This window comes from Poecilia reticulata, chromosome 6 (genome assembly GCF_904066995.2).
Source record: "Poecilia reticulata chromosome 6, P_reticulata-male-v2, whole genome shotgun sequence".
NCBI classification, from domain to species: domain Eukaryota; kingdom Metazoa; phylum Chordata; class Actinopteri; order Cyprinodontiformes; family Poeciliidae; genus Poecilia; species Poecilia reticulata.
Genome location: NC_088835.1, coordinates 26039278 through 26064900, shown reverse-complemented (window position 1 = coordinate 26064900; position 25623 = coordinate 26039278). Strand labels below are relative to the sequence as shown.

General features: G+C 40.3%; 2 protein-coding genes across 16 annotated transcripts in view; one reads left to right on the top strand and one right to left on the bottom strand.

Annotated features, from left to right (window-relative positions):
* Nucleotides 1–14: 14 nt before the first annotated feature.
* Nucleotides 15–13910, top strand: LOC145552013 (long-chain fatty acid transport protein 2-like). Of its 3 annotated transcripts, none has more exons than XM_081608271.1 (12): nt 15–490; nt 3664–3724; nt 4085–4720; nt 5186–5395; nt 6309–6467; nt 8361–8485; nt 8574–8768; nt 8969–9059; nt 9600–9798; nt 9880–9977; nt 11757–11887; nt 13510–13910. In XM_081608271.1, the coding sequence occupies exons 3-12, from the start codon at nt 4252–4254 to the stop codon at nt 13684–13686; spliced, it is 1854 nt and encodes a 617-aa protein (XP_081464397.1). In that variant the 5' UTR covers nt 15–490; nt 3664–3724; nt 4085–4251; the 3' UTR covers nt 13687–13910. The 3 variants fall into 3 exon arrangements, with proteins under 3 accessions (XP_081464397.1, XP_081464395.1, XP_081464396.1); XM_081608269.1 differs by having other exon boundaries at nt 3664–3826; XM_081608270.1 differs by lacking the exon at nt 3664–3724.
* A 1145-nt stretch (nt 13911–15055) lies between these two features.
* Nucleotides 15056–25623, bottom strand: part of tjp1b (tight junction protein 1b) — a 107183-nt gene continuing 96615 nt past the window's right edge. For 7 of the 13 annotated variants that reach the window (XM_008411994.2, XM_008411995.2, XM_008411999.3 and 4 more), the window contains 7 exons: nt 25446–25537; nt 24019–24234; nt 23017–23153; nt 21844–22315; nt 20949–21166; nt 19609–19752; nt 15056–16762 (listed from right to left, as the gene is read on the bottom strand). In XM_008411994.2, the coding sequence (XP_008410216.1) occupies nt 16668–16762; nt 19609–19752; nt 20949–21166; nt 21844–22315; nt 23017–23153; nt 24019–24234; nt 25446–25537 (1374 nt within the window). In that variant the 3' untranslated portion in view covers nt 15056–16667. The remainder of the gene's footprint in view (nt 16763–19608; nt 19753–20948; nt 21167–21843; nt 22316–23016; nt 23154–24018; nt 24235–25445; nt 25538–25623) is intronic. The other 6 variants (XM_081608265.1, XM_008411996.2, XM_081608264.1 and 3 more) reach the window with 2 other exon arrangements.

Below are 25623 nucleotides of genomic sequence, written 5' to 3'. Positions count from 1 at the left end.
CATGCATAACAGCATTTGCACAGATAATTATGTTTCTCCATCTAATGATGTCATCAGTAAAGTAGAATTATTACAAAATACTTTTTTTCTATTATTTGAGTCATTTGGACACTTTACTTTTATTTGGGTAAAATGTTTTGAAGTAGTTCCATTCTTACTTAACTAAACTTTTCAGTATTTTTAAACGTTTATTTTTTTTCTTCTTCCATTTCATATGTAAACACAGCGGATGCGCGCGCAACTTGACAACAGAAAGAATTCGGTTGGCTGTTAAACGCTAGCTGGTTGCTATGGTTACCCGCGAATTTATACAATTTAAGCCGAGCAGTTGAAGGTGGGCCAGCGCAGATAGAAATATAATAGTTCAGTTCAGTTTCCCAACAGTTTGAGAGAAAATCCAGCCGATCTGGCAATTGGATCCTCCCCCGGCCTGAAGGAGGGATCAGTGGGACAGAACCCAGCGGAGCGCCGCCCTCAATCACATGAACTTGTAAATGACTTTATTGAGATATATATATATATATATATATATATATATACACACCCAGTGGGGAGAACAAGTATTTGATACACTGTTGATTTTTCAGGTTTTCCCACTTGCAAAGCTTGTAGATGACTGTAATTTTTATCATAGGTACTCTTCAACTGAGTGATGGAATCTAAAACAAAAATCCAGAAAAATACAATGTATGATTTTTAAAAAATTAATTTCCATTTTATTGTGTGAAATAAGTATTTGATACACCAGAAAAAATAAACTTAATATTTGGTACAGAAACCTTTGTTTGCAATTACAGAGATCAGACGTTTCCTGTAGTTCTTGACCAGGTTTGCACACACTGCAGCAGGGATTTTGGCCCACTCCTCCATACAGATCTCCTACAGAGCCTTCAGGTTTCGGGGCTGTCGCTGGGCCACACGGACTTTACACGACAACGATCCAACAAAAACGGCCCTTTTGTTCCGTTTTTGTTGGATCGTTTACACGACAACTTCTAATTACGATCTGTGTTTACACAGTAACGGTACACATCGAAAACGTGTAATGCTCTCGCTGCGCCTAGTTGGTGCTAGGTTCTTTGAAACTTTGAAAGTGGCATGTTTTTAAAAAAAAGTTGTACTTGAAGGCATGTGGATTTGCGTGAGAAAACACGCATCGTGTGCGCATGCAGTTGGAAAAAGTGGGATAACTTTGCTGGAACACCTTGTTTGAGCTTTCACGGTGTCTGTAGCGAGCCCCGGACTGGAAGCTGTTTATTGTTTTTACCTTGGAATGGCCAACAGTCTGTTATTCCCATATCAATTTGATAAAATAGGAGTTCCTGCACGTCCCATATCCGTGTCCTCTGTTACCTTTTTCAGCAGTTAAAACAGTTTAATCCGTTGCTAACAAGTTGTAACTTGTTTTTCCGAGCCGCCTTCAAACGCAACATGAACGCTGAGACGCTTGCGCTGGGTTTACACCTGTGAGGCAGCGGGAGACCTGCTGCTACTGCTGCGCAGGTGTGTGTTAGAATCATGGCAGCAACCCAGCAAAATTTAAATAACTGTACAGTTTTACCCCCAAACTAACCGACTGAGTTGAGTAAAGCTGTTGGATGCAGGTGATGATAGCTAAAATATGACTAGCTAATATCAATTCAGCACGTTAAGCCTGTTAAGTAGCCTGTAGGCTACTGATGTTGTCTATGTTCAGCTACGTAGATTCATTTTGTCCCCCCAAAATAAGTCGATACCCCCCCTGTCTGGAGCCGGGGCTGGTCCGTAGTTCTCTAGATAAGAGCGCTGAACAAGCAGCCGTGTATTTTACCATCTGGGCGGTGCGGAGCGGTGAAGAGACGCTGAGGGAACCGAACCGTATCTGATGGGGAAACAGTAACACCAGCATTGTGAGTAGTTTCTTCTTCTTCTGTGGATTGTAGGAAGCAGCTATGTTTTGCGTCATACTATGCAGGAGCTGGGGATTCTGGAAGAAAAGATCCGTTTTCTAGGTTTACACGACAACGGAAAACAGTACGTTTCAGAAACATCGCACTCTGGAACCCGTTTTCAATCTGTGCCGTTGTTAGAGAAAACATTTGGTGGTTTCGTGTAAATGCACACTACAAACGCAACAAAACTCTTCCGTTTTCCCCCGAAATCGTTGTCGTGTAAACGGGGCCTAAGCTCCCTCCAAAGATTTTCTATTGGATTCAGGTCTGGAGACTGGCTAGGCCACTCCAGGACCTTAAGATGTTTCCTATGGAGCCACTCTTTAGTTGCCCTGGCTGTGTGTTTTGGGTCGTTATCATGCTGGAAGACCCTGCCACGACCCATCTTCAGTGCTCTTACTGAGGGAAGGAGGTTGTTGGCCAAAATCTCACGATACATGGCCCCATCCATCTTTCCCACAATATGGTGCAGTCGTCCTGTCCCCTTTGCAGAAAAGCATCCCCAAAGAATGACGTTTCCACCGCCATGCTTCACGGTTGGGATGGTGTTCTTGGGGTTGTACTCATCATTCTTCTTCCTCCAAACATGACGAGTGGAGTTTAAACCAAAAAGTTCTATTTTTGTCTCATCAGACCACATGACCTTCTCCCATTCCTCCTCTGGATCATTCAGATGGTCATTTGCAAACATCAGACGGGCTTTGACATGCGTTGGCTTGAGGAAGGGCACCTTGCGTGCACTGCAGGAGTGTTACTGATTGTTTTCTTTGAGACTGTGGTCCCAGCTCTATTCAGGTCATTGACCAGGTTCTGCCGTGTAGTTCTGGGCTCATTCCTCACCTTCCTCAAGATCAATGATGCTCAACACGGTGAGATCTTGCATGGTGCCCCAGACCGAGGGAGATTTTCCGTTATTTTGTATTTCTTCCATTTTCTAATAATTGCACCAACTGTTGTTGCCTTCTCACCAAGCTGCTTGCCTATTGTCCTGTAGCCCATCCCAGCCTTGTGCAGGTCTACAATTTTATCCCTGATGTCCTTACACAGCTCTCTGGTCTTGGGCATTGTGGAGATGCTGGAGTCTGATTGATTGAGTGTGTGGACAGGTGTCTTTTATACAGGTAACGAGTTCAAACAGGTGCAGTTAATACAGGTAATGAGTGGAGAACATGTCTGTGAGAGCCAAAATTCTTACTGGTTGACAGATGATCAAATACTTATTTCACACAATAAAATGGAAATTAATTATTTAAAAATCATACATTGTATTTTTCTGGATTTTTGTTTTAGATTCCATCACTCACAGTTCAAGAGTACCTATGATAAAAATTACAGTCTTCTACATGCTTTGCAAATGGGAAAACCTGAAAAATCAACAGTGTATCACAGTGTATCAAATACTTGTTCTCCCCACTGTGTGTATATATATATATATATATATATATATATATATATATATATATATATATATATATATACACTGCTCAAAAAAATAAAGGGAACACATAAACAACACAATATAACTCCAAGTAAATCAAACTGTCCACTTAGGAAGCAACACTGATTGACCCGACGAGGGTCAATCTGTCAATCAGTGTTGCTTCCTAAGTGGACAGTTTGATTTCACAGAAGTTCCCGGCCAAATGATTCCTCATTTGGCCGGGAGTTGTTTGTTGCCTTTTGACCGATGTTTTGATTTAAAGAGGGTTTTTTGGAGAGACAAGGTTGCTAGGCGATCTACACAAACTTCTGACAGTAACTGACGGTTGGCTGTTTTGGACACAGTGCAAAGAGTGAGTGAGCATACGAGTTACGGTTGAGTGGAGAAAACTAGGGAATAGTTCAATTAAGGTCCAGACAATCAATTAACTAGCGCTTGGTTGATGAGGAACAAGGTGGGTGTTTTGATGACTGAATTGTATTGAGCGTGATTTTTATGTTTCGACATGAAGTGTTGTTAATATTTGATTAACTGTCAAACAGTTGAAACAGTTAGAATACGTTTTAGTTCATTTGTAATACAGAAATGTTACGGTTAATTAAATGCATGTATTGTAAATGTAATGATATTAAATAAAGTGAGGTTTATAGGTTGAAGTGAAAGGTTGGAACCACTAAGAGTTGCTAATGGTATTTTGTTTGTATGTTTGTAGCTGTTTGTGTTCATGTATAAAGGCAGTGGAATAAAGAAACGTGAACCATCACTTAAAGAGACAATCTTTTCAACCGGGACGCTACAGAACTTTGTCGCATTTCAGTTTTCCACACAGTTTGAACTTTTCCCAGCCGCTCTGCCAGCCCGTCCTGCAGCTCCTCCATCATGTCCGTGTGGCTCACCTCTGCGGCCGGCCTGGCCTTCGCATACATCCGGACTTTCTGCCCGTACTTCAGCGATGACTGCACCTACGTGCTGCGGAGCCTCAAGCTGGGCATCAGGCTCACCATGTACGGGAGGTCCAAACCTTTCTACAGCATCCTGGACTGCTTCTTGGACGCGGTGAAGAGGCAACCCAACAAGATCTTCATCCACTTCGAGGGGCGCGCATTCAGCTACGGAGAGATGGACCTGCAGAGCAACAAGGTGGCCCGGGCTCTGCAGGCTGAAGCCCGGCTGAAGGAGGGCGACACCGTGGCCCTGTTTCTGCCTAACGAGCCCAGCTTCGTGTGGACCTGGCTCGGTTTGGCCAAGCTGGGCTGCCCGGCGGCTCTGCTAAACTTCAACATCAGGTCCAAGTCTCTGCTGCACTGCTTCTCCTGCTGCGGGGCCAAAGTGCTCATTGCCGCTCCAGGTTAGAGGATAAAACCTGCGCAAACATTTCATGAAACAGCAGGAAAAACAGCGGCTCCGATAAATTACTATCTCATTTACTCAGCGACCAAAGTCTTGAAATTAGTCATGCAGTTCAAGTTTTCAAGTTGCGCAACAAATGATTCTAATTGCTTCATTATAACGCATTATTTACTAATTCCATCACCAAGAGACAGACATGGTATAGATTAATTAGATCCATTTTAACATATTTATATTTCGTAGTATGTTTAATACCTGCTAAAAGGTTATTTTCGAAAGGTACTATTAATCTGACATGCCTGATCAGGACGTACATTTTAGTTTATTGAATAAGTCTGTCTGGCATTCACATGTGAGTTTTGGCATTATTCTTGGCACTAAAAAAGAAAAGTGCTGACCCAGCTCGGCTCCAACTCGGTCCTCTGGCTTGGTGGGTCAGCCTGAATCCGGTCTGTGTCTGCAGAGCTGCTGGATGCGGTGGAGGAAATTCTGCCGGCGCTCATGGATCAGGGCATCCGGGTGTTCCTCCTGTCGGACCGCTGCAGCGTTGAAGGCATCACCGCTTTGTCTGACAAGATCGCCGAAGCCTCCGACCGGCCGCTGCCTCCGGAGCTGCGGGCCAACATCCACATCCGCAGCACCGCGCTCTACATCTACACGTCCGGCACCACCGGTACGCCCGCCGCCATATTACGTTCTCTGTTTGTAAACACAGCGGATGCGCGCGCAACTTGACAACAGAAAGAATTCGGTTGGCTGTTAAACGCTCGCTGGTTGCTATGGTTACCCGCGAATTTTGAAGGTGGGCCAGCGCAGATAGAAATATAACCCAAAAGATAGGAGTACATTTCCGCCATAAAAATGTGAAACTTTGAGATTAATCTCTAGATGAAAGAGGGACAAATTGATTTTCAAAAGTTTAAAATTTGTTACAAAAAACCCTCAAATTTGAGATTAATCTCCGAAATGTTCTAAAAAACTCAGAAATTTATAAGTTTCAAAAGTAAAAAATTTTTAAATATTTTTGACTTTTAGAAATTTCCATGTTTTTTCCTGAAAATGTTTGCGATTAATCTAAAAAAAAAAAAAAAATCCAAGTAAATTTTCAACTTTTCAAACCCAGAAAAAAAATTTTTTTCAATGATATTTCTGGAAATAATCTAAAATTTTTCTGAGTTTCTTCAAGCAAATTTTGGACTTTTGGCGGAAACTTACTCTTTCTTGTCAACGCCATCATACCAGTCCATCAGGATCTGCTGGGCCTCTTTTTCTCCCCTGACTACATCACTTCCTGTTCAGATGGAAACCTTTCGCTCTTTAGCTGCTAAATTCTCCGTTATGTTCACCAGCCGGCTGCTCGCTTCACCTGCTTGTTTCAGTGAGCAGGTATTGAGTCGGTGCGTGAATCAAAGCAGCTGCTTACCTGGAAACGTGAAAGCAGTGAGCGTGGAATAAAACACTGACTTTACAGATAATTAAACCTGAGCAGAGAAATTGAACCCCGGTGTTATTCTGCGTCTGTAAGCATCAAGCTGTAGCTTCATGTTCTGAGGGGATTTTGTGATGTTTTCCTCTGGCTGGTAAAGGTTTGCCTAAAGCAGCTGTTGTCACCCATGAGAGGGTTTGGGCCGCGTCCTTCATCCAGGCATCAGGTGGATCCACAGCAGACGACATTTTCTACATCAACCTGCCTCTGTACCACACCGCCGGCTTCCTCATCGGGATGACCGGAGGCATCGAGAGAGGTGAGCGAAGGGTCAGCTAGCTGCTTTCTGACATATTTTAGGCGTCAGCTGGACTCAAACTGTCCACTTAGGAAGCAACACTGATTGACAATCAATTTCCCCTGCTGTTGTGCAAATGGAATAGACAACAGATGGAAATTATTGGCAATTAGCAAGACACACTCAATAATGGAGTGGTTCTACAGGTGGGGACCACAGACCACTTCTCAGTACCTGTGCTGTCTGGCTGATGTTTTGGTCAGTTTTGAATGTTGGTGGTGCTTTCACACTCGTGGTAGCATGAGACGGACTCTACAACCCACACAAGTGGCTCAGGTAGTGCAGCTCATCCAGGATGGCACATCAATGCAAGCTGTGGCAAGAAGGTTTGCTGTGTCTGTCAGCGTCTGTCCAGAGGCTGGAGGCGCTACCAGGAGACAGGCCAGTACACCAGGAGACGTGGAGGAGGCTATAGGAGGGCAACAACCCAGCAGCAGGACCGCTACCTCCGCCTTTGTGCAAGAAGGAACAGGAGGAGCACTGCCAGAGCCCTGCAAAATGACCTCCAGCAGGCCACAAATGTGCATGTGTCTGCACAAACGGTTAGAAACCGACTCCATGAGGATGGTATGAGGGCCCCACGTCCACAGATGGGGGTTGTGCTCACAACCCAACACCGTGCAGGACGCTTGGCATTTGCCAGAGAACACCAGAATTGGCAAATTCGCCACTGGCGCCTTGTGCTCTTCACAGATGAAAGCAGATTCACACTGAGCACATGTGACAGACGTGACAGAGTCTGGAGACGCCATGGAGAGCGGTCTGCTGCCTGCAACATCCTTCAGCATGACCGGTTTGGCAGTGGGTCAGTAATGGTGTGGGGTGGCTTTTCTTTGGAGGGCCGCACAGCCCTCCATGTGCTCACCAGAGGTAGCCTGACTGCCATTAGGTACCGAGATGAGATCCTCAGACCCCTTGTGAGACCATAGGCTGGTGCGGTTGGCCCTGGGTTCCTCCTAATGCAGGACAATGCTAGACCTCATGTGGCTGGAGTGTCAGCAGTTCCTGCAAGATGAAGGCATTGAAGCTATGGACCGGCCCGCCCGTTCCCCAGACCTGAATCCGATTGAGCACATCTGGGACATCATGTCTCGCTCCATCCACCAACGTCACGTTGCACCACAGACTGTCCAGGAGTTGGCGGATGCTTTAGTCCAGGTCTGGGAGGAGATCCCTCAGGAGACCATCCGCCACCTCATCAGGAGCATGCCCAGCATGTAGGGAGGTCATACAGGCACGTGGAGGCCACACACAATGAGCCTCATTTTGACTTGTTTTAAGGACATTACATTAAAGTCTCTGTAGCGTTTTTTTTCACTTTAATTTTGTGTGTGGCTCCAAATCCAGGCCTCCATTGGTTAATAAATTTGATTTCCATTGATGATTTTTGTGTGATTTTGTTGTCAGCACATTCAACTTTGTACAGAACAAAGTATTCAATGAGAATATTTCATTCATTCAGATCTAGGATGTGTTATTTGAGTGTTCCCTTTATTTTTTGAGCAGTGTATAAATCTAGGTTGCTAGTTAAACATTTATCTTGTCACTTTTGTGCAAACTGGCTTGCTGATAAGCGGAAGTTGAATATCAAAATAAAAGCTGGGTTTTGCAGAACTCTGACATTATTATTGCAGAAATAACATGGTGAAAATATGACTTTGAAAAATGAATACCCACATTATTTTCACTATTACGTGCTAAATAAACCAAATTATTGCTGTTAATTTTTTACTGTGGAACTTCATAAACGGAGCCCCTCGTTTGGCGCCCGTTCCAGCGCGGCGCCCCAATGCGTCGCATAAAATATATTCCCACTTTTTGCAGATGAGTCATGTGATTCGCTGTTATTTCCAGGTCTCACTCTCGTTCTGAGGAGAAAGTTTTCAGCCTCTCAGTTCTGGGACGACTGCAGGAAGTACAACGTGACGGTGATGCAGTACATCGGCGAGACGCTGCGTTACCTCTGCAACATGCCGAAGGTGAGAAATCCACATGCGGGTTTCCTTCCACATCGTTTTCTGTATGTCTGCAGTTTCCATCTGTTTTTTTTTTTTTTTTTTTTTGCAGAAAGAAAACGATAAGAACCACAAAGTTCGAATCGCCATCGGGAACGGAGTCCGAAGCGACATGTGGAGCGAGTTCCTGAATCGATTCGGCGACATTAAGGTCAGAGAATTTTACGGATCCACCGAGGGAAACCTGACCTTTATCAATTACACGTCCAAGATCGGAGCGGTGGGACGCGTTAACTTTCTGCACCAGGTAAGAGTCGCTCGCTCTAAAGTCATTTCAAGTATAGAAAATGGATAATTAATGTTCTGTGTTTTGATCTGTCATCAAACGTGAAGCTGCTCCCATCAGCATCGGCTTCACGCATTAAACAAAGATCAGAGATGATCAGAGGATGAAGTGTTTCTGTTTCACTCTCAGACGCTGATGAGACGTTTGCTCTTCCCTCCCAGATTTTCTTTCCTTACACTTTGATCAAGTTTGACATCGAGAAGGAGGAGCCGGTCAGAAACTCGGAGGGTCTGTGCATCAAAGCAGAAACCGGTGAGTGATGAGCAGCTGGATTTAACCTTTAAGCCTAGTTTTAAATATTTAATCCTATATTGACAACAGTGCAAAGAGCGAAGATGTTTGAAATGTAAAAACTTAAAAGATACTGAAGCAGATCAGAGAAACTGGAAACAAAATAATTATGACTTAAAAACTATTTCCAACTTGGTTTTTATCTAGATTAAGAGCTAGGCAATATGACTTAAAAATAAAATCTCTAATTTATTTCATAATAGAGCCGATTGAGAATTTTAATGTTTTTTTCTTGCTTTATTTTCTAAAAAATAAATAAAAAAATGACTATTAAAATGAATATTTCTTGAGTTGAGAATTAGGAATTAGGCTATGACAATTTTGTTTTTTATTAGATGAATATAGTCAAGATATTAGCAGAATAAAGATGCAATTTTACCAGAGGAACATCTTAAAATTACAACAAAAAAATGTTTTAATGAGGAAAAATCTTTAATAATTATTTTTTAAATTGTGTTGGAGCATCTTTTATTTGTTATTGCCGTCTTTTATTTTGCTCAGGTGAAACTGGGCTTTTGGTTGGAAAAATAACTCGGCGCCTTCCATTTGTCGGCTACGCCGGGAACAAGCAGCAGACGGAGAAGAAGTGGCTTTTCGATGTTCTGAAAAAAGGCGACATGTACTTCAACACCGGCGACCTGCTTCGGTTCGACCACGAAAAGTTTATGTATTTTCAGGACCGAGTGGGCGACACGTTCAGGTGAGTGGAGGCTCACAGGTTATCTATCGCTCTGAGACGAACGGAGACGCTCCAGTCATCTTTTTCTTGTTTCTGTTTCAGGTGGAAAGGTGAAAACGTCGCCACGTCAGAGGTCGCAGACATCCTCACTTTGGCTGCCTGCATCTTAGAAGCAAATGTTTACGGCGTTAAAGTGGAAGGTAGAAAAATACTTTACTACACCAAACGGGATTTATTATGAAAAGTTTGCATGTTGAACATTTTTGTACTTCCATTTGTGTCTTTACCGCTTCTAAAAACGACATGCACTGTAAAAACACTTCTTCTTACCAAGTGATTTTGGTCTAGTTTCTAGTGAAAATATCTTGGACTTGAAAAAGTACTACTGTAGTTTTATTGACAGATTATTTCACATATAACATGTAAAAAATGTCATTTTAATAAAATAATTTTCCAGTGTAACAAGTAAATTTTTTTTAAATCAATGTTCAGCTATATCTTGCTGAAAACTTACTTTTAAGTTAGTTTTGTCTCATTTCAAGCATATTAATATATTTTCACAAGAAACCAGAACAAAATCATTGGTAAGATTTTGTTTTTTTTAAGTGCAAGTGTTTCAAAAAACAGCAAAGCTATTGTTCGGCAATAAGTTGTTTTCTGAAACTTCCTGGTTCTTGAGTCATACTGCGCTGTTGCCTAGCAACCCCAGCCCATTACCTAGCAACCAAAGCTATATGGTGCTGCTGGAAAAGTTTTGTTGTTGACTCACTATCCAGAAACCACTTGCTGGATTCTTGTTTGTTGTGCATGAGGTTCCACTTCTGCTTTTCAAAGTTGTGCTAGTTGCACATTAGTTTGCCACCATTTTCACGTGTATGTGTTAAAGATGAGTTGGCCTTTAACACATTCCAGCAGGACCGATCTAGATTAAGAGCCATCCATTTTCTTGCACCCTTGTCCCTTGGTGGAGTCAGGAGGGTTGCTGGTGCATCTCCAGCTAACGTTTCAGGCGAGAGGCGGGGTCACCCTGGACAGGTCGCCAGTCTGTCGCAGGGCAATACAGAGACAAACAACCATGTACACACACACTCACACTTAGGGGCAATTTGGAGAGACCAATTAACCTGACAGTCATGTTTTTGGACTGTGGGAGGAAACAGGAGTACCCGGAGAAAACCCACCATGCACAGGGAGAACATGCAAACTCCATGCAGAAAGACCGGGGCCGGGAATCGAACCCAGAACCTTCTTGCTGCAAGGCAACAGCTCTACCAACTGCGCCACTGTGCAGCCCCTGTAAAAAATGTCACTTTAATAAAATAATTTTCCAGTGTAACTAGTACATTTTTTAAAATCAATGTTCAGCTATATCTTGCTGAAAAGTTACTTTTAAGTTAGTTTTGTCTCATTTCAAGCATATTAATATATTTTCACAAGAAACCAGAACAAAATCATTGGTAAGATTTTGTTTTTTTTTGCAGTGCAAGTGTTTCAAAAAACAGCCCAGCCGTTTTTTGGCAATAAGTTGTTGTTTTCTGAAACCTCCTGGTTCTTGAGTCATACTGCGCTGTTACCTAGCAACCCCAGCCCGTTACCTAGCAACCAAAGCTGAGTTCCAGCTAGTTTTACCACTATATGGGCTGTACAACGGCTGCTAGAATGTTGTTTCACAAACCACTTGCTGGATTCTTTGGTTGTGCAGGAGGCTCCACTTCTGCTTTTCAAAGATGTACGGTTGTGTAGTTGCACATCAGTTTGCAGTCATTTTCACGCGAGCTTGAGTTGGGAGCCGTGGCCAGCACCAGTTTATTTAGATTTAAAGTAACTAGAGGCCCTAAATCAGCTTAAATCTTATCTAAGAATGACTGTGAACAGAAATGTAATGAACATGTTTTGTGTAGGCCATAGACCTAGGAAGATTAACGGGTCATTACTGGCTTGAAATGGTTTCCTCTCCCCTGCTTGTTCTTAACCATCAGGTCACGAGGGTCGGATCGGCATGGCGGCCGTCACTTTGAAAGAAGGAGAAACCTTCGACTCTGCAGACGTCTACAAGCAGGTCGTCTCCTACCTGCCGGCCTACGCAAGACCCAGATTCCTACGGGTTCAGGTAACAATGAAAAACACAAGGAGTAACTGCATCTAATGGTATATTTGAATTTACTGATATTTATTGATGTCCTTGTGGAACAAACAGTAGATTTATTAAAAAACTATTTTGTTTTTAATAAATTTATGACAAATAATATGGAATATTAGGGCGCAATGGAAAAAAAGTAAAATTATGAGAATAGTCATTACTTTATTGCATTATTTCCACTTTATTTTTGTAATATTATGGCTGCTGCACTTTTATGACTTTATTCTCATAAGTTTTTTTTTAAAACTCTTCTGAGATCAAAATTCTGAGAATTCAACATACTAAGAAAAAAAGTAAATTTGAAATTTAAGCAGGATCTTGAATTTGATCTCATAATTACAAAAGACGATTATAGCAATTAGAAAAAAAAAGAACTCTGACTTTATTCTCAGAAGTATGACTTTGATATCGGAATTCTAGCATTTTTCCTTAGAATTTTTAATTTAGAATTTTAAGAAAAATTGAGATTCAATTCAAAATTCTAGGGAAAAAAAAATTCTGAGTTTAAATGTGCAATTCTAAGAAAAAAATGCCAGAATTACAATATCAGTCATAATAAGGTTAAAGTCAGAATTCTTTTTTTTTTCTAGTTGCTCTAATCCTCTTTTGTAATCATGGAAACATTTTGAGATAAAAAAAAAATTATTTGACCTCGGCTGGATTTATAAACTGGTTTATTTACAAATAAACGACTTCTTCTTTAGTTTGGCAGCTCAACTTCAGTGGACGTTAACACGTTTCCTTTCTAGATCCTGATTTGATTTCGTCTCTTCACAGTAAAATGAACTTAACATAAAACATTGAGGTTGCAAAGAAGTTGCTTCTTATGGGGCTCCATTTGTATCAGCACACATGAAATGTAGCGACCATTTGTCTCTAAACTTAAATTCAAAAATCAAAAAACTCAATCCTCAAAGGTGATCTAAAGAAAAGGTGAATCAAACTCAAATAGTCACCTGATGCACCGTGGATTCTGGTTTACGCAGCAAAAAAGGATCAAAAGTCAAAATATAGTTCTTTGGGTTTATTTTTCAGATCAGGCAAAAGGTTACAGGCTTCTGCTCCTATTCCTGCACCTGCTCTCTGACTGACAATAGAAACCGATATGACTTATTGGCTGATTCTGTAGGCTGGTAAAAAACCTTATGACCACCCACGTGCATAATATGCTACCTAAGACCCACCTATTTATACCGTGAAATACCCACATCCCAACCTGAAATTAATTAACTAATTAAGTGAATTCCTAATCAAAGAACTTATTCTTAACAGCAAATTAAACAAAAATTCTAATGATAAATCAACTAGGAAATAAACAATAAGAATAAAACTATTTAAATTCTAAGATTTAACCAAAAAAAAAAAGGGGAAAATGGCTCCTACATGAAACATAGATGTACCCATAAAGCATCAAGACCATAGACATCAGTGAAAGATGCATAGCAACAACATCTAAATGTTGGTCTAAATAAGTAGAAGCTACTTCTACTTATTTTTGGCACAAATGGAACCCCCTAGCTTCTTCTTGATCCAGCCGTTCGATGAAGTTGTTGCTCTTTCGGAGTTTGGCTAAGTTTGTCCTGTTTTGGCAGCCGTCCCTGGAGATGACGGGGACGTTCAAGATGAAGAAGGTGAAGCTGGTGGAGGACGGATTCAACCCCGCGCTCATCAGCGACCCGCTTTACTTCCTGGACCCGGACCAGAAGACGTACGTCCCTCTGACGGAGGAGATCCACGGCGCCATCGCTGCAGGGAAAATGAAGCTCTAACAGAAACTTAACTCTGAAGTGAACTTTGTGTTTTAATTGAAGACGTAACGTTTTCTCATGCGTGGAGTGTAACGACCGACTAATCTCAGGGAGAAACTTTGACGCGGCACTTCCGGTTTGAAGAGACTTTTCTATTAACGCGTTTGCAGCTTTAGAGGTTTTTTTAAATTTTATCATCCTGACTTCAAATCAGTTTTTAAATAAATGGTGACGATATAAAAATATTCCCATTTGCTTTTTTTATCAGCAACTTTTCATACAGATGAATCCAGAAGTTTAAATACACCTTTTATTCTCACTGAAGCTAAATGAGAACAAAATTCCTTCCTTCCTTCCTTCCTTCCTTCCTTCCTTCCTTCCTTCCTTCCTTCCTTCCTTCCTTCCTTCCTTCCTTCCTTCCTTCCTTCCTTCCTTCCTTCCTTCCTTCCTTCCTTCCTTCCTTCCTTCCTTCCTTCCTTCCTTCCTTCCTTCCTTCCTTCCTTCCTTCCTTCCTTCCTTCCTTCCTTCCTTCCTTCCTTCCTTCCTTCCTTCCTTCCTTCCTTCCTTCCTTCCTTCCTTCCTTCCTTCCTTCCTTCCAAGCACGGTGGTGGCTGCATGATGCTTTGAGGTTTTTTTTCTTTGTCCTCAGCAGTGAAACCAGAGGATTTTTCTGCTAAAAGCTCCAGCTGCTGTTTTCCTGAGCTCCACCAGATGTTTGCTAATCGCTGCTGGCTAGTCTGAAGGAGCTGAATGGTTGCCATGGCAATTCAACATGGAAACATGCATGACAGAATCACAGCAACTCGCCAGGTATGTTGTTGATGGGGGACTAACAGCAAAACTAAAAGAAAAAGTTAATTTTACATAATTTTACATTTACATAATACTGCCCCTTTAAATACCACAAATAAAAAACTTCACAGAAACCCTTACAGGTTGAATTAATCTGTCCTGAGTTTAAAATGAAGTTTTTCAGTATGAAAAATCGTTTCTTGATCTATTCATGTCATTTAAAACAAAGAAATATATGCTTACAACCTGGAAATGTTGCAGGCGTTCACACCAGTCATCTCAGTAAATTAGATAAATATTAAATATGTTTTTGTCAGCGATTAAATTCAAAAAGTGAAACTTTATGGACTCGTTAAAGCTGACGAGCTTAAAAGAACAAATCTGAATATTTCATAGAAGAGCTAAAAACAGAAGATTTTAAGACAGAACTGTGACCCAGATACAGTAAGGGAAAGTTTATAGAATGTGAGCAGAAAGTTGTGTGGAAGGAAAATGATCTATAATTGTAATTATTCCTTATTTTGATAAAGTTTCACTTAATTACTGAAATAAACTACATCCTGGAGATGTGCATAAAAACATTAGAATAAAACAACCCTTTACTTTATAAATGAATTTATTTAGTAATACAGTGGTATACTTAGAAATGTGTTGCAAAGAAAAAAGAACCAAAACTGAACAGAAATAAAAATCAAAATAAATAAAAAGAATGTCGGCCACACGGGAAAATAAAACTAGAGTTGGTTTGAAGCTGTGTTATCATATCAAAAGAAAAATAGTACTGATGTGCCATAATAAATCGTCTATTAGTACAAAAATACATTTCAGGGCACACAATACCGCATCCAGTATCACAAATAAAGGAAGGGACCACTCTTCAAAGCAGCCCCCCTCAAGTACATCTTTTTAAAATCAGTTAAACCAAGCACTTCTCTAGTTTGTAAATAAGAATAAAAAGTTTTCTGACAGTTAAAAATGCCTTAAGTAGTGTATCTGTCTGTGTGTATATGTTGGTAGAAAAGTTGGACTTATTACTGCGTATGTCAGTTCCAAGGCTCAGGGGTATAACCAGAATATAAACATAACCAATGTAACCACTTCTTCCTCTTTTTTTTTTTAAACAAACCATTTTCTCTTTTATACAAAATAACAAAGATGTACAAAAGGTCATTTACAGAGAACCAAGGCCATATGCTAGCAGTATGTACAGCCACGTCTTTTAAACATCTTCGAGCTTTGTGTATTTCCTCAGATTTCATATGCATAGCAGTAAAAGAAAGCATACTGTTTATTTTTTTTTTTTTAAATCGTCAGCCCCAATTATTCTGTGTGCTAAATCCAAGAGAAATGCAGAAACACGTTGTTTTTTTTTTGTTTTTTGTTTTTCCCTCCGCGCGGATAATCGTTACAACTCAAGGATCCGATGTTTTTGAAGGTTTTCACTGAAAAGTTAATATGCAGATAAGGCATCACTGCTTGCAGTGTAACGATGGGATTTCCTGTGTTGAACTTAGTCGTTAGCAGGCTTCTGGACCTGAGTCGTAGCACATGCATAGATCTCTAGACAGCAGGAGTTTCTGGAAAATCAAGTCAGTATATTTATCTACGGTAAAACTTTTTTTTTTTCCCCCCTACAAAAAAAAAAACAACAAAAGAAAGAAAATAAAACAGCAGGTTAAATCAGAGAGCGCTCCGTTTCCAAACAAACGGGGAATCTGATGCTAACGCTTAATACTTTCATTATTTTTCTACGTCTTCCTTCGTGAAGTCCTCGGAGATCCTTCGCAAAAACAAAAGTTTTGCTTATATAAATTTAGCTGTTTGTGTTTTTTTCTCTTTCTCGTCTTTACAGCACACAAAATCTTGTTTTCTTCTTCTTTGTCGCACCACTGCAACCTTTTACAAAAAATGAGCTAAAAATGTCAAAATGAGATTATCCAGTCCTGTAGCAATGGTCATGCATTCCAACTTCAGTTCCTTAGATTAAATAACTTGTTTTTTTTTTTTTTTGCAAGCTTTGAAAGCACCAAAAACAAAAAAATGAAGAAAAAAAAAGAGGAAAATGAACAAAAGTCCGGCACTCCTCCAACTCGCTTTGTGTGAGCGTTTCTCTGCTATTTAAAGTTATGGGGCACAGTAAACAACGTGAGAGGAAGGAGTTCATACCCGACCGTTCAGCACATTCGTTAACAGGCCAGCTGTCGCCGTCTTCAGAAGTGGTCAATGAGCACAGACACGCAGTTTGCACCCACCAGGTAGTTCGGATCTCCAGGGAGAGATTTGTTCTGCCAGGTTTTAGGATCACCTGCAGGGAAAAACACAGCCGGAGTCAGAGGTGCAGAAATGAAACAAACTTATGCTGATAACCTTAAAGTTTGTAAAGCTGCTTTGGGTAATAATGAAATAAAATCTGACTTAAGATGTAATGAAACATCATTAAAATAACAATATGTGATAAATGATGCAAAACGAAACAAATCCTTGATTACATTTTGAATCATTTCGCCTTTAAATGACATTTAGGTCAATACTGTACAACGGCGTATTACAAGGATTGTGTGTAGAAAAAAAAGGGAGGAAATCACCACCAAAAGATCCCAGAAATTGTTTAGAAAAAACTCAGAAATTTTTAGATTAAACTAAAGGAAAAAAATTGGAAACTTCAGAGTTTGGAAAGTCAAAACCCCCCGAAACTTTGAGGTTAATCTCAGAGATTTTCGGGGAAAAAAATAAAATAATTTTTTATTTTTCTGAATTTCTAAAGTTGAAAATTTTCAATCAGGAACAAAAATTTTTAGGTTAATAAAAACTTGGAAATTTTCTGAGTTTCAAAAGTCAAAACCTTTCCACATAAAACAGAATTTTTTTGATTAATCTCAAACATTTTCTAGAAAAAAAACCCATGGAAGTTTCTGATTTTTAAAAGTTGAAAATTAATTAATTTAAATAATTAATTAATTTCTGCTCTAAATGTTATTCTTTCAGAAATTGAATAATCGATTAATCACGATTAATTGTTTCAGCCCTAAAGGGGGTGATTGTCTATTTACAGATCACGGGTTTATTAAAATCCGATTTCTTCAGCAGACTAAAAAATGTAAAAATGTTGTGAACACTCAGCCACGTCCGCAGACGGAGAGAAATACGAGGCGACTGTTAATTTCCTCAGACTGAACAAAGATCCGAGAATAAGCAGCGTTTTTGTCAGAGGCGTCACAAAGGAAACCTCTGTAACCGGGTCGGGCCGACGCTGATGTTCTCGGCTCCAGAGCCGCAACAGAATGATGAAAAACGCGAGTTTGGACCGAACGACGCAGATGAACATGTTTATGAAACATGGCAGGGGGAGAATTGTAATCTGGGACCAAATCTGGTGCCAAGAAAGTTTCCAAAAACTTTAAAAACAAAAGGTTTCCAAAAATCAGGAGTTTGTAAACGTTTCCCACTTTTCAAGGATTTTCAAGGTCAGTTTTCAAACTTAAGTAGCGTTATCCTGGTGGGTTATGTGGTCAAGAGGAACTTCTACAAATCTGACATAATCAAGTTTTCCTTAAAAGTCGTGCATAATTAATGTACAAATAAAAACATATTGCTTTAAGATATTCGACTGAAGAAAGATTTGGTGATCGTATCGAAGAGGGACATCAGCACCGAGTTGTGATTTGTTTTTCTTCATACCAACTGCTGACACATCTGACTCCGTAACCATGGAAACGGGGGATTGACTTTACAACCCGGCGCAGCTGATTAACATCTCAACAGCTCGAATAATCCCAGAGGAGTTAAAAGTACAAACCATCGATCGTAAGGCTCTCTAATGAAACAGCCAGACAGAAATGAAGTGGCAAAAGCAAACGAGGCAGATTAGCAGCGGTGGTCTCATTCATTCACGACATGCTGCTGTGAAATTCATCGTCTCTGCTGCCCAGAAACTGAGCTGCTCGCATCTCATGACAGCCTTCAGTCAGAGGCTTCTTCAGGTTTGTTGCAAAACTGACTGCTACTGGAGATCTTTTATGCCCACAGCATCACCACCCACAACGGCTTTAATTTCCTTTAGGGATAAATACGTGTTTTACATCTAATTAATTTTCTTAATAAACACTTTTTTAATGTTTATTTGATAAAATGTGTAAAAATATGTACAAGTATATATTTGACATAAACAAACAAAAAGAAAGATCAGAATATGTGGAAGCGCTGATTCACCCACAACAGATTATTCATTTCTCTTTTCATCAGGGCTGGGCGATACGGCTTAAAAATATAATCGGATTTTGTCAGACTACATCCAATTCTAATCGTTTTTTTGTCACTTTCTTTTTTTAAAAAGAAATTACAAACAACATAAAATATATTTTGTATGGTCTGTTCTTTGAGTTAAACGATGCAGCATTAGGCCGAGGCTATGGGAATTTTTACTTAATAATGATAATATACTCAGAATATAGACACAATTTTACCAGAACATCTTAAAATTAGGAGAAAAAAATCTTCTACTGGGTTATCAAGACCAGCTCAGTTTATGCGGTTCTTAGACAGACTTAGATTTGTTTGCATAATAATTTAAATATTTACTGATAATAATAATATGAAGCTGAAAACGGTGGCGCAGGGGAAAAGCACAGCCCATGTATTGAGGCCTTAGTCCTCATGCCGGTGGTCGCAGGTTCGATTCCCGGCCTGGCGACATTTGCCGCATGTCTTCCCCCTCTTTCATGTCAAACTACTTTCAAATAAAGGCCACCAGAGCCAACAAAACTAAAAAAACTAAAAAAATAAAGCCTGGACTTAACATTTCGTCGTAGCGTTGACCTGAATTCAAAGTCAAAAAACAAGCTAGTCAATCAAGATGGCGGCTCTGACATCACTCTGAACTATGGAAACCCATTGGTGACAAAAATACAGATTTTCAAAAAATTGAATCTTCAAAAACCGAAGAATTTTATTAATTGTTCAAATCGATTTATCGCCCAGTCCTATTATTCACAGATGAATTTTTCTGCATTTTCTACACAGATTAGATTTATAAGAATTAAATAAGGGGCATAAGGAAAGCTAAAGAGTCCAGATTATCATTTCTGGATCTCCATGTTTGATCAAAGCCAGCCCACAGACCCCAAAAGGACAGAGAGAGAGAGGACAGCATACCCGACGAGGAGTCGGAGGATTTTAGAGCAAAAGACCAACCATCAGGGGTCATAGACGCACAGTGAGGTAAGCGCAGCTCCACCGGCTTCAGGAACTTGAGTCCGTGAGGGCCACACATCACCAGCGGACTTAGCAGCGTTTCTCCTGCACAGAAACACGACAGAATTTAAATTCCACCAACTAAGCAGAGAGAAATTTAGCAGTGGAAACGGATTAGCCTTTAACTAACGAAGCATACCGAAGAGTGTGGGGGCAAAACTCAAGGTCAACTGACTGGACAGCTTGATAAATGAACACGACACTAAGGAAGTTTTCAATTATCTATGGATCAGGTCAAAAGCTAAAAGAAATATTTTGCAATCCAAACAATCATCTTATGGTATTTCACAGGGAAATATTTTCATGCTGGTTTACTCCTTCCAACAATCTTAAAAACGTCCCGATTAACGGGATGCTTCTGTTGTGCTTCCCTGAACAGATTAGGAGAGGTCTATAGACAATTTAAAACATGATTTTTAAATTTTTTGCACAAAATCATCCTTAGATAATCAGACTGAGATGTTTCAGGGCCTCCTGTCACTTTAAATCCAAATAAGCTGCTGATGGCTACGCCTCCCAATGCAATGTTTACACTCACACATAAAAATGGCTGCAAACAAAAAAGAAATTATACAACTATGCATCTCTGAAAAGCAGCAGTGGAGCCTCCTGCACAACCAACAAGAATCCAGCAGGTGGTTTCTGGATGGTGAGTCAACAACAAAACTTTTCCAGCAGCCATTGTAAATACTGCAAAATCATACCAAGTACTTTTGGTCTACTTTCTAATGCAAATATCTTAGTACACAAACACAAAACTAACTTACATGTAACTTTTCAGCAAGATATAATTAGCTACTTTAAGAACATAATTCCTAAAAAGTTCTAGTTCCACAGGTAGATAACTTCACTTATAACAAAACTTTTCAGGAGATCAGGAGATTTTTGAAGTGGCTCATTTTCTAGACACCAAAACACAACTTATTACTGAAATAATGCAAAGTGTTTTTTTTTTTTGTTTTTTTAATGCTTGGGTTGTTTTTAGAAGCAGGAGGTACAAAAATGTTCAAAATGCCAATTTTACATAGTAGGTCCCTTAATATATCAGCAGAAGCTCAGGCCTAAAGAACCTTTTATGTTTTTTTTCCCATATAAAATCTAGGCAAAGTAGCAGAACTAAACTTGACATTTAAAAAGGCTCCTCTAATTACTATCCGGAGCACTTTGTCTTCCAAGGATTTTCTTGGAGGCTGTAAGTCATTCTCTGACATAATCGGGGCAGGGAGGATCCGAGCGCTGACCTTTCTCCTTGTCGAGGGGCGGCAGGATGCTGTTGTCCCGGCACACCTTGAAGTAAATCTCCTGCTCCACGCTCTCGGGAATGGCGCCTTGAGGGATGATGATGCTGACGCCCGTCTCGATGGAGCTCAGGACCCCTCCGTTGCTGTTGAAGATGCCTCGGGCGGTGGCGACCACTGTGTGCCCTTCGTCCTCATCATCGTCGTCCAAGGCGCTGGGGCTGAGGCGGACAAGTCGTAAGGGATCATCAGTCAGAGAGGGAGGCAGAGCAAACCTCCAGGGAAAAGCAGCTGAGTTACAACATCAATCCATCAAGCTTTATTTGTGTATCACATTTCAGCAGCAAGACGGTTCAAGGTGCTTTACATCATAAAAACTGAAAATGACAAAGTGCAATCCAACAGACTCACAAGTTGAGCTCTAACATTAGTTTTCTTCGTTCTGCATGGAGCTTGTTTGTTGTAGCCACCATTCTGGTGCTGGCCTTGATGCTATGATTTAAATTTTAGCTAGCTTCAGGTTTTTACTTAGTTTTAGCTTTTACATGGATTTTTTCACTCTGCCCGTGTTATGTCAACATGCTAGTGCTAACCTATATGCAATCTTTAGCTAGTTTTAGCTTATAAACTGTGTGACCTTGAAGTTTAGCTTTGTATGCACTGCACCGATTTCTAATACTGTCTGGGAGAGATTTTTATATTGTCACCAAAAACATTCACTGCATTTTCACAGGAAATGCAAATGTTCTAGTTTATGTCTGTGTTTTAAAAATGAAATGTTTTGAGTTAATTCAGCTCCGTTTTTCAGAATCGTATCGGTTGATGCTAATCCTCATATCGGCATCGGAAGTGAAAAATGGAGACGCGGTGAGTGCGTCACTGCGCTCTGCTGCCTCACCTTACAGGGACGGCCTTGGGAATGGCGTTGATGTTATTGTGCTGGTATTTGGGCCTGTTGTCCATGGTGCGCGTGAAGGTGTCCAGGCCGCTGTCGTGGTCGAGGGGCTGCGGCGACAGCTGAGGTTTCACTGAGGCGTTGCTCACCACCCCCGGCATGCTGAGGAGGTCCGTTTTCACCTGCGTGTCGTTTGGCAGCAGGTTGTGGTTGAACTTTGGGCTGTCGAACTTGCGCTCGAAGGGCCGGGCCGCGCTGGTGTAAGGCTTGGGGACGTAGCGGTTGTAGCTGGTCGAAGGCGGAGCGCCCAGGGTTTTTGGCAGCGGCGCGTCGGTGCCGTTGACGGGGACTTTGTCGGGGAGGCCTCTGGGTGGCAGGTAGCCGCCTGGCGTGGATTCATCCCTGCTAGTCGGCCTGAGAGCTGCCAGGTCGGGTTTAGGATTCGGGGAGCTCAGTGGCTCAGGGATGGAGTTGGCTGGAAAGGAAGAAAAGAGACAAAATCTTTACATACTCTGACCTTCAGTTTAAAACTAGGACAAAAACAAATAATCCGATTGATCTATTATTGAAATAATTGTCAACTAATTTAGGAATCTGGAGTAAGCAGCCTCAAAAAGCATAATTTGCTGAACTAATAACATGTTTAAAGCAGAAATTCAGCTAAAGTTATACAGAGAATATATACATTTAGAATTTAAAATCTATTTTATTTATTTGTGCAGCACATTTCAGAAACAAGGCATTTCAAAGTCATAAAAACACAAAATTACAAAGTCAAAGAACAAACAGTCAACGATTGAGAAAACCAGTAAATATTTTTCCCCAACCTCATAAAATATGTTGGTCAACGTTTCATTTATTATGGGTCAAAGGTAACCATAATAAATTAAACCATTCTTGATCCAGATTTCAAGAATGGTTGTGTCAGTTTTCCACTGGGTTTGGTCAAAATTTAAATCACTTCAATGAGGATCAGACACAAAAAGTCTTTATTGAGATTTTCCTTGTTTGAAGTATTCAGGCAGGAAATCATTTGAACAATTTATAAATGTAAAAAAAAAACATATTTTAGAGGCGTAATAATTACGATTTAAAGTGCAAGGCACGAACTGGGAGATGTGAGAGGAGAATAAAATGATTATTTGGGTTTGTTTAGGGATTATTTCTACAACTTACCGTCAGCAGGGCTGAGTTTGGACAAGGTGTTGGGTGGGATGGCTGGAGCTGGGGGTCCGTACTGAGCGGAGGGACTGATCTGGGCCAAAGGTTCGTATCGTTTCTCCACTGGGCTCACCTTCTCCACAGACTCAACTCTTTAAGAACATAACACAGTAAATAAAACAACAATCAATGCGACTGCAGGGCTCATATCAGCGTTTCCAGCAGTAAAATTCAAGGAAAGTTTTCAAACTATTCCAGCTCCATAGACTGGAGATAACAAAAAAAATCAATAGAAATGAACAAAACAAGACGTTTTCAATTCGTTATTATATGGTATAATTTAGTACTACAACTGATATGATCTGATGGTGGTTTTCTGCATTTTGCAAACAAAACAAAATTATGTTTTGTTTCTGACTAGTCTGAGAACAAAACTCTAGTTTAACAAAACAATTTGCTAATTTCAGTTAAGTTGTTTAAAGTGTAAATAATAAGATGATCAAGCATCAAGCAGTCACTGAGACATTAGGAATAATAAATATTGATAATATTGAAACAATCAAAGGTAAATGACCTTCATGTTCAAATTAAATGCTTATAGACAACAAACAAAGTTACAAAAAATATTCTTAAAAATTTTCTCTTTACATTTTCTGGTATTTAACAAAAATAAATAATTTTGGTAATTGTAACTGTCCTGAAATAAGAAAGGTTTCGTCTGATTTAGCTTCAGACACTGAGGGAAAACATTTTTTTTCCTTTTTATTAGGTGGATAAAAACCTCTGGTTTCAACTGTAAAACCAGTTGAAACCTGGTTTGAACTGGTTTGAACTGGTTGAAACCAGGCAGGTTGAAGGCTCAGATTGAACTTTATCACCAAACTGAACATGAAGGACTTCGTACAGAAACCAAGCACTTAGTTAAATGGATTAAAATTCAAGCCTTTTCCTGGATTTGAACCCAGTTCAGAGCTCTGGGAACCAGCTGCGCTGCTGGTGCAGGGCGCGCCGTCTGACCTGTTGTAAGGGTAGGACAGCTGGGCGGGTTTGGACAGGTCGTGAAACCGGTTGATACCCGGACTGGGTTGGCCCATTGCCTTGCTGTCGAAGCTGCGCCGGTCGAAGTAGGACAGCTGCTTCCTGTAGTACTCCTCGTCGTCATCTAGGTCGTAGTGGTTGGAGCGCACCACATCATCCAGAGGCTTCGAATGAGGCTTTTGTGGCTCCGGAGCCCTGAAGACAAAAGAGGATAAAATGTGTAAAAGAAAGAATATAAAGCTCTACAGGTGAACTCCGAGTGTCGCTTCAGTCCGCTTGGTAAACCAGGAGGCTTCAGCTGAAGGACGGAAACGATAAATACTGCTGGATGATGCATTGTCCCAGCAGTTATCGCGATACACGATAATATTGTTGCTTTGAGACGATTGTCCTGTAATATAATGGCATAATAATGCAGTAACACATTCTCAAAAATGAATGAACTTTAAATTCTAATGAACATTTAACACTGGAACAGGAAGACATTTTAAATAAAGAAAACAACAAATAAAAGTAATAAAGAAGTCTCTGTAAACAAAGCTGTCCTTTATGAAAAGGTCTGGTTGAGACCAAAACAAAAAACTGAAAACTTATCATCCAGCTTTTGGTAGAAAGCCAGAAAAATCATGCAAATGTTGTCATTTATCATGTGATTAATTGGTTTATTGCAACAGGCCTATTTAGTTGTAAATGAATAAATAACAGAGATTCTGAGAACCTCAGACACAAACTATCCCATCTCCGTCCACTAATCAGTCCCTGCAGGAAGATGCAACGTTGTGATTGAAAAAATGTATGCAAATTCACTCAGTTATCAAATTTTACTGGCGTCATTTTCACCAGTAATCACAACTTTTCCACAAATCTGACAAATCACCTTAACATTGGGTGAATTTCCTTCTCTCATTCCTAATTTAACTTTTCCAAACATGCGAGATGAAAGCATGTGTGACGCCAAAAAGCATTTGCCTTTTTCTTTTTTTTCCAAAAACAATTTTGAGATGTTCTGCAGGATTTCTTTATGCTGACAGTAAAGACAAATCCTGCAGAAAATATAATTCATGTTAACTTGAATGACAGTTATTTAATTCTTCTATTTAACTTTGACAACTCATCAGGATGTGATTGGATTTGGATTAGATGCCATTTTAAGAAGGTATGTGAAAATGTTTATTTTTCTTGGAGTCCAACTTTTGTTGTTAGATGGCAAAAAAAAGCTTAAAAAATTTTACTTTTTGAAAAACCTGCTGAAAAATCTGTAATTTTAGGCTCCAAGTATTAAAAAACAAACATTGCGACATTCTGGAGTCTCATAATAGGTAAAACTTGTGACCAGTAGGTGGCGCACAAGCAGCAACATCTCCTTAAACCTTTTTCCTTTTGTCCTGAGGTACCAGACGGCTCACCTGTAGGTGGACTTCTCCTGCTCCAGGTTGCTCAGGGAGTTGGCTTTCAGGACCGGGGCGGGAGCGTTCACAGGTTTGGGAACATCTGCAGGCTGGAGAACAAAAAACAAATCCTGATTCAGCGATTTCTCCCTCTGATGAGCAAGTTTTCCTCCATGCGAACTTAGATACATATAAA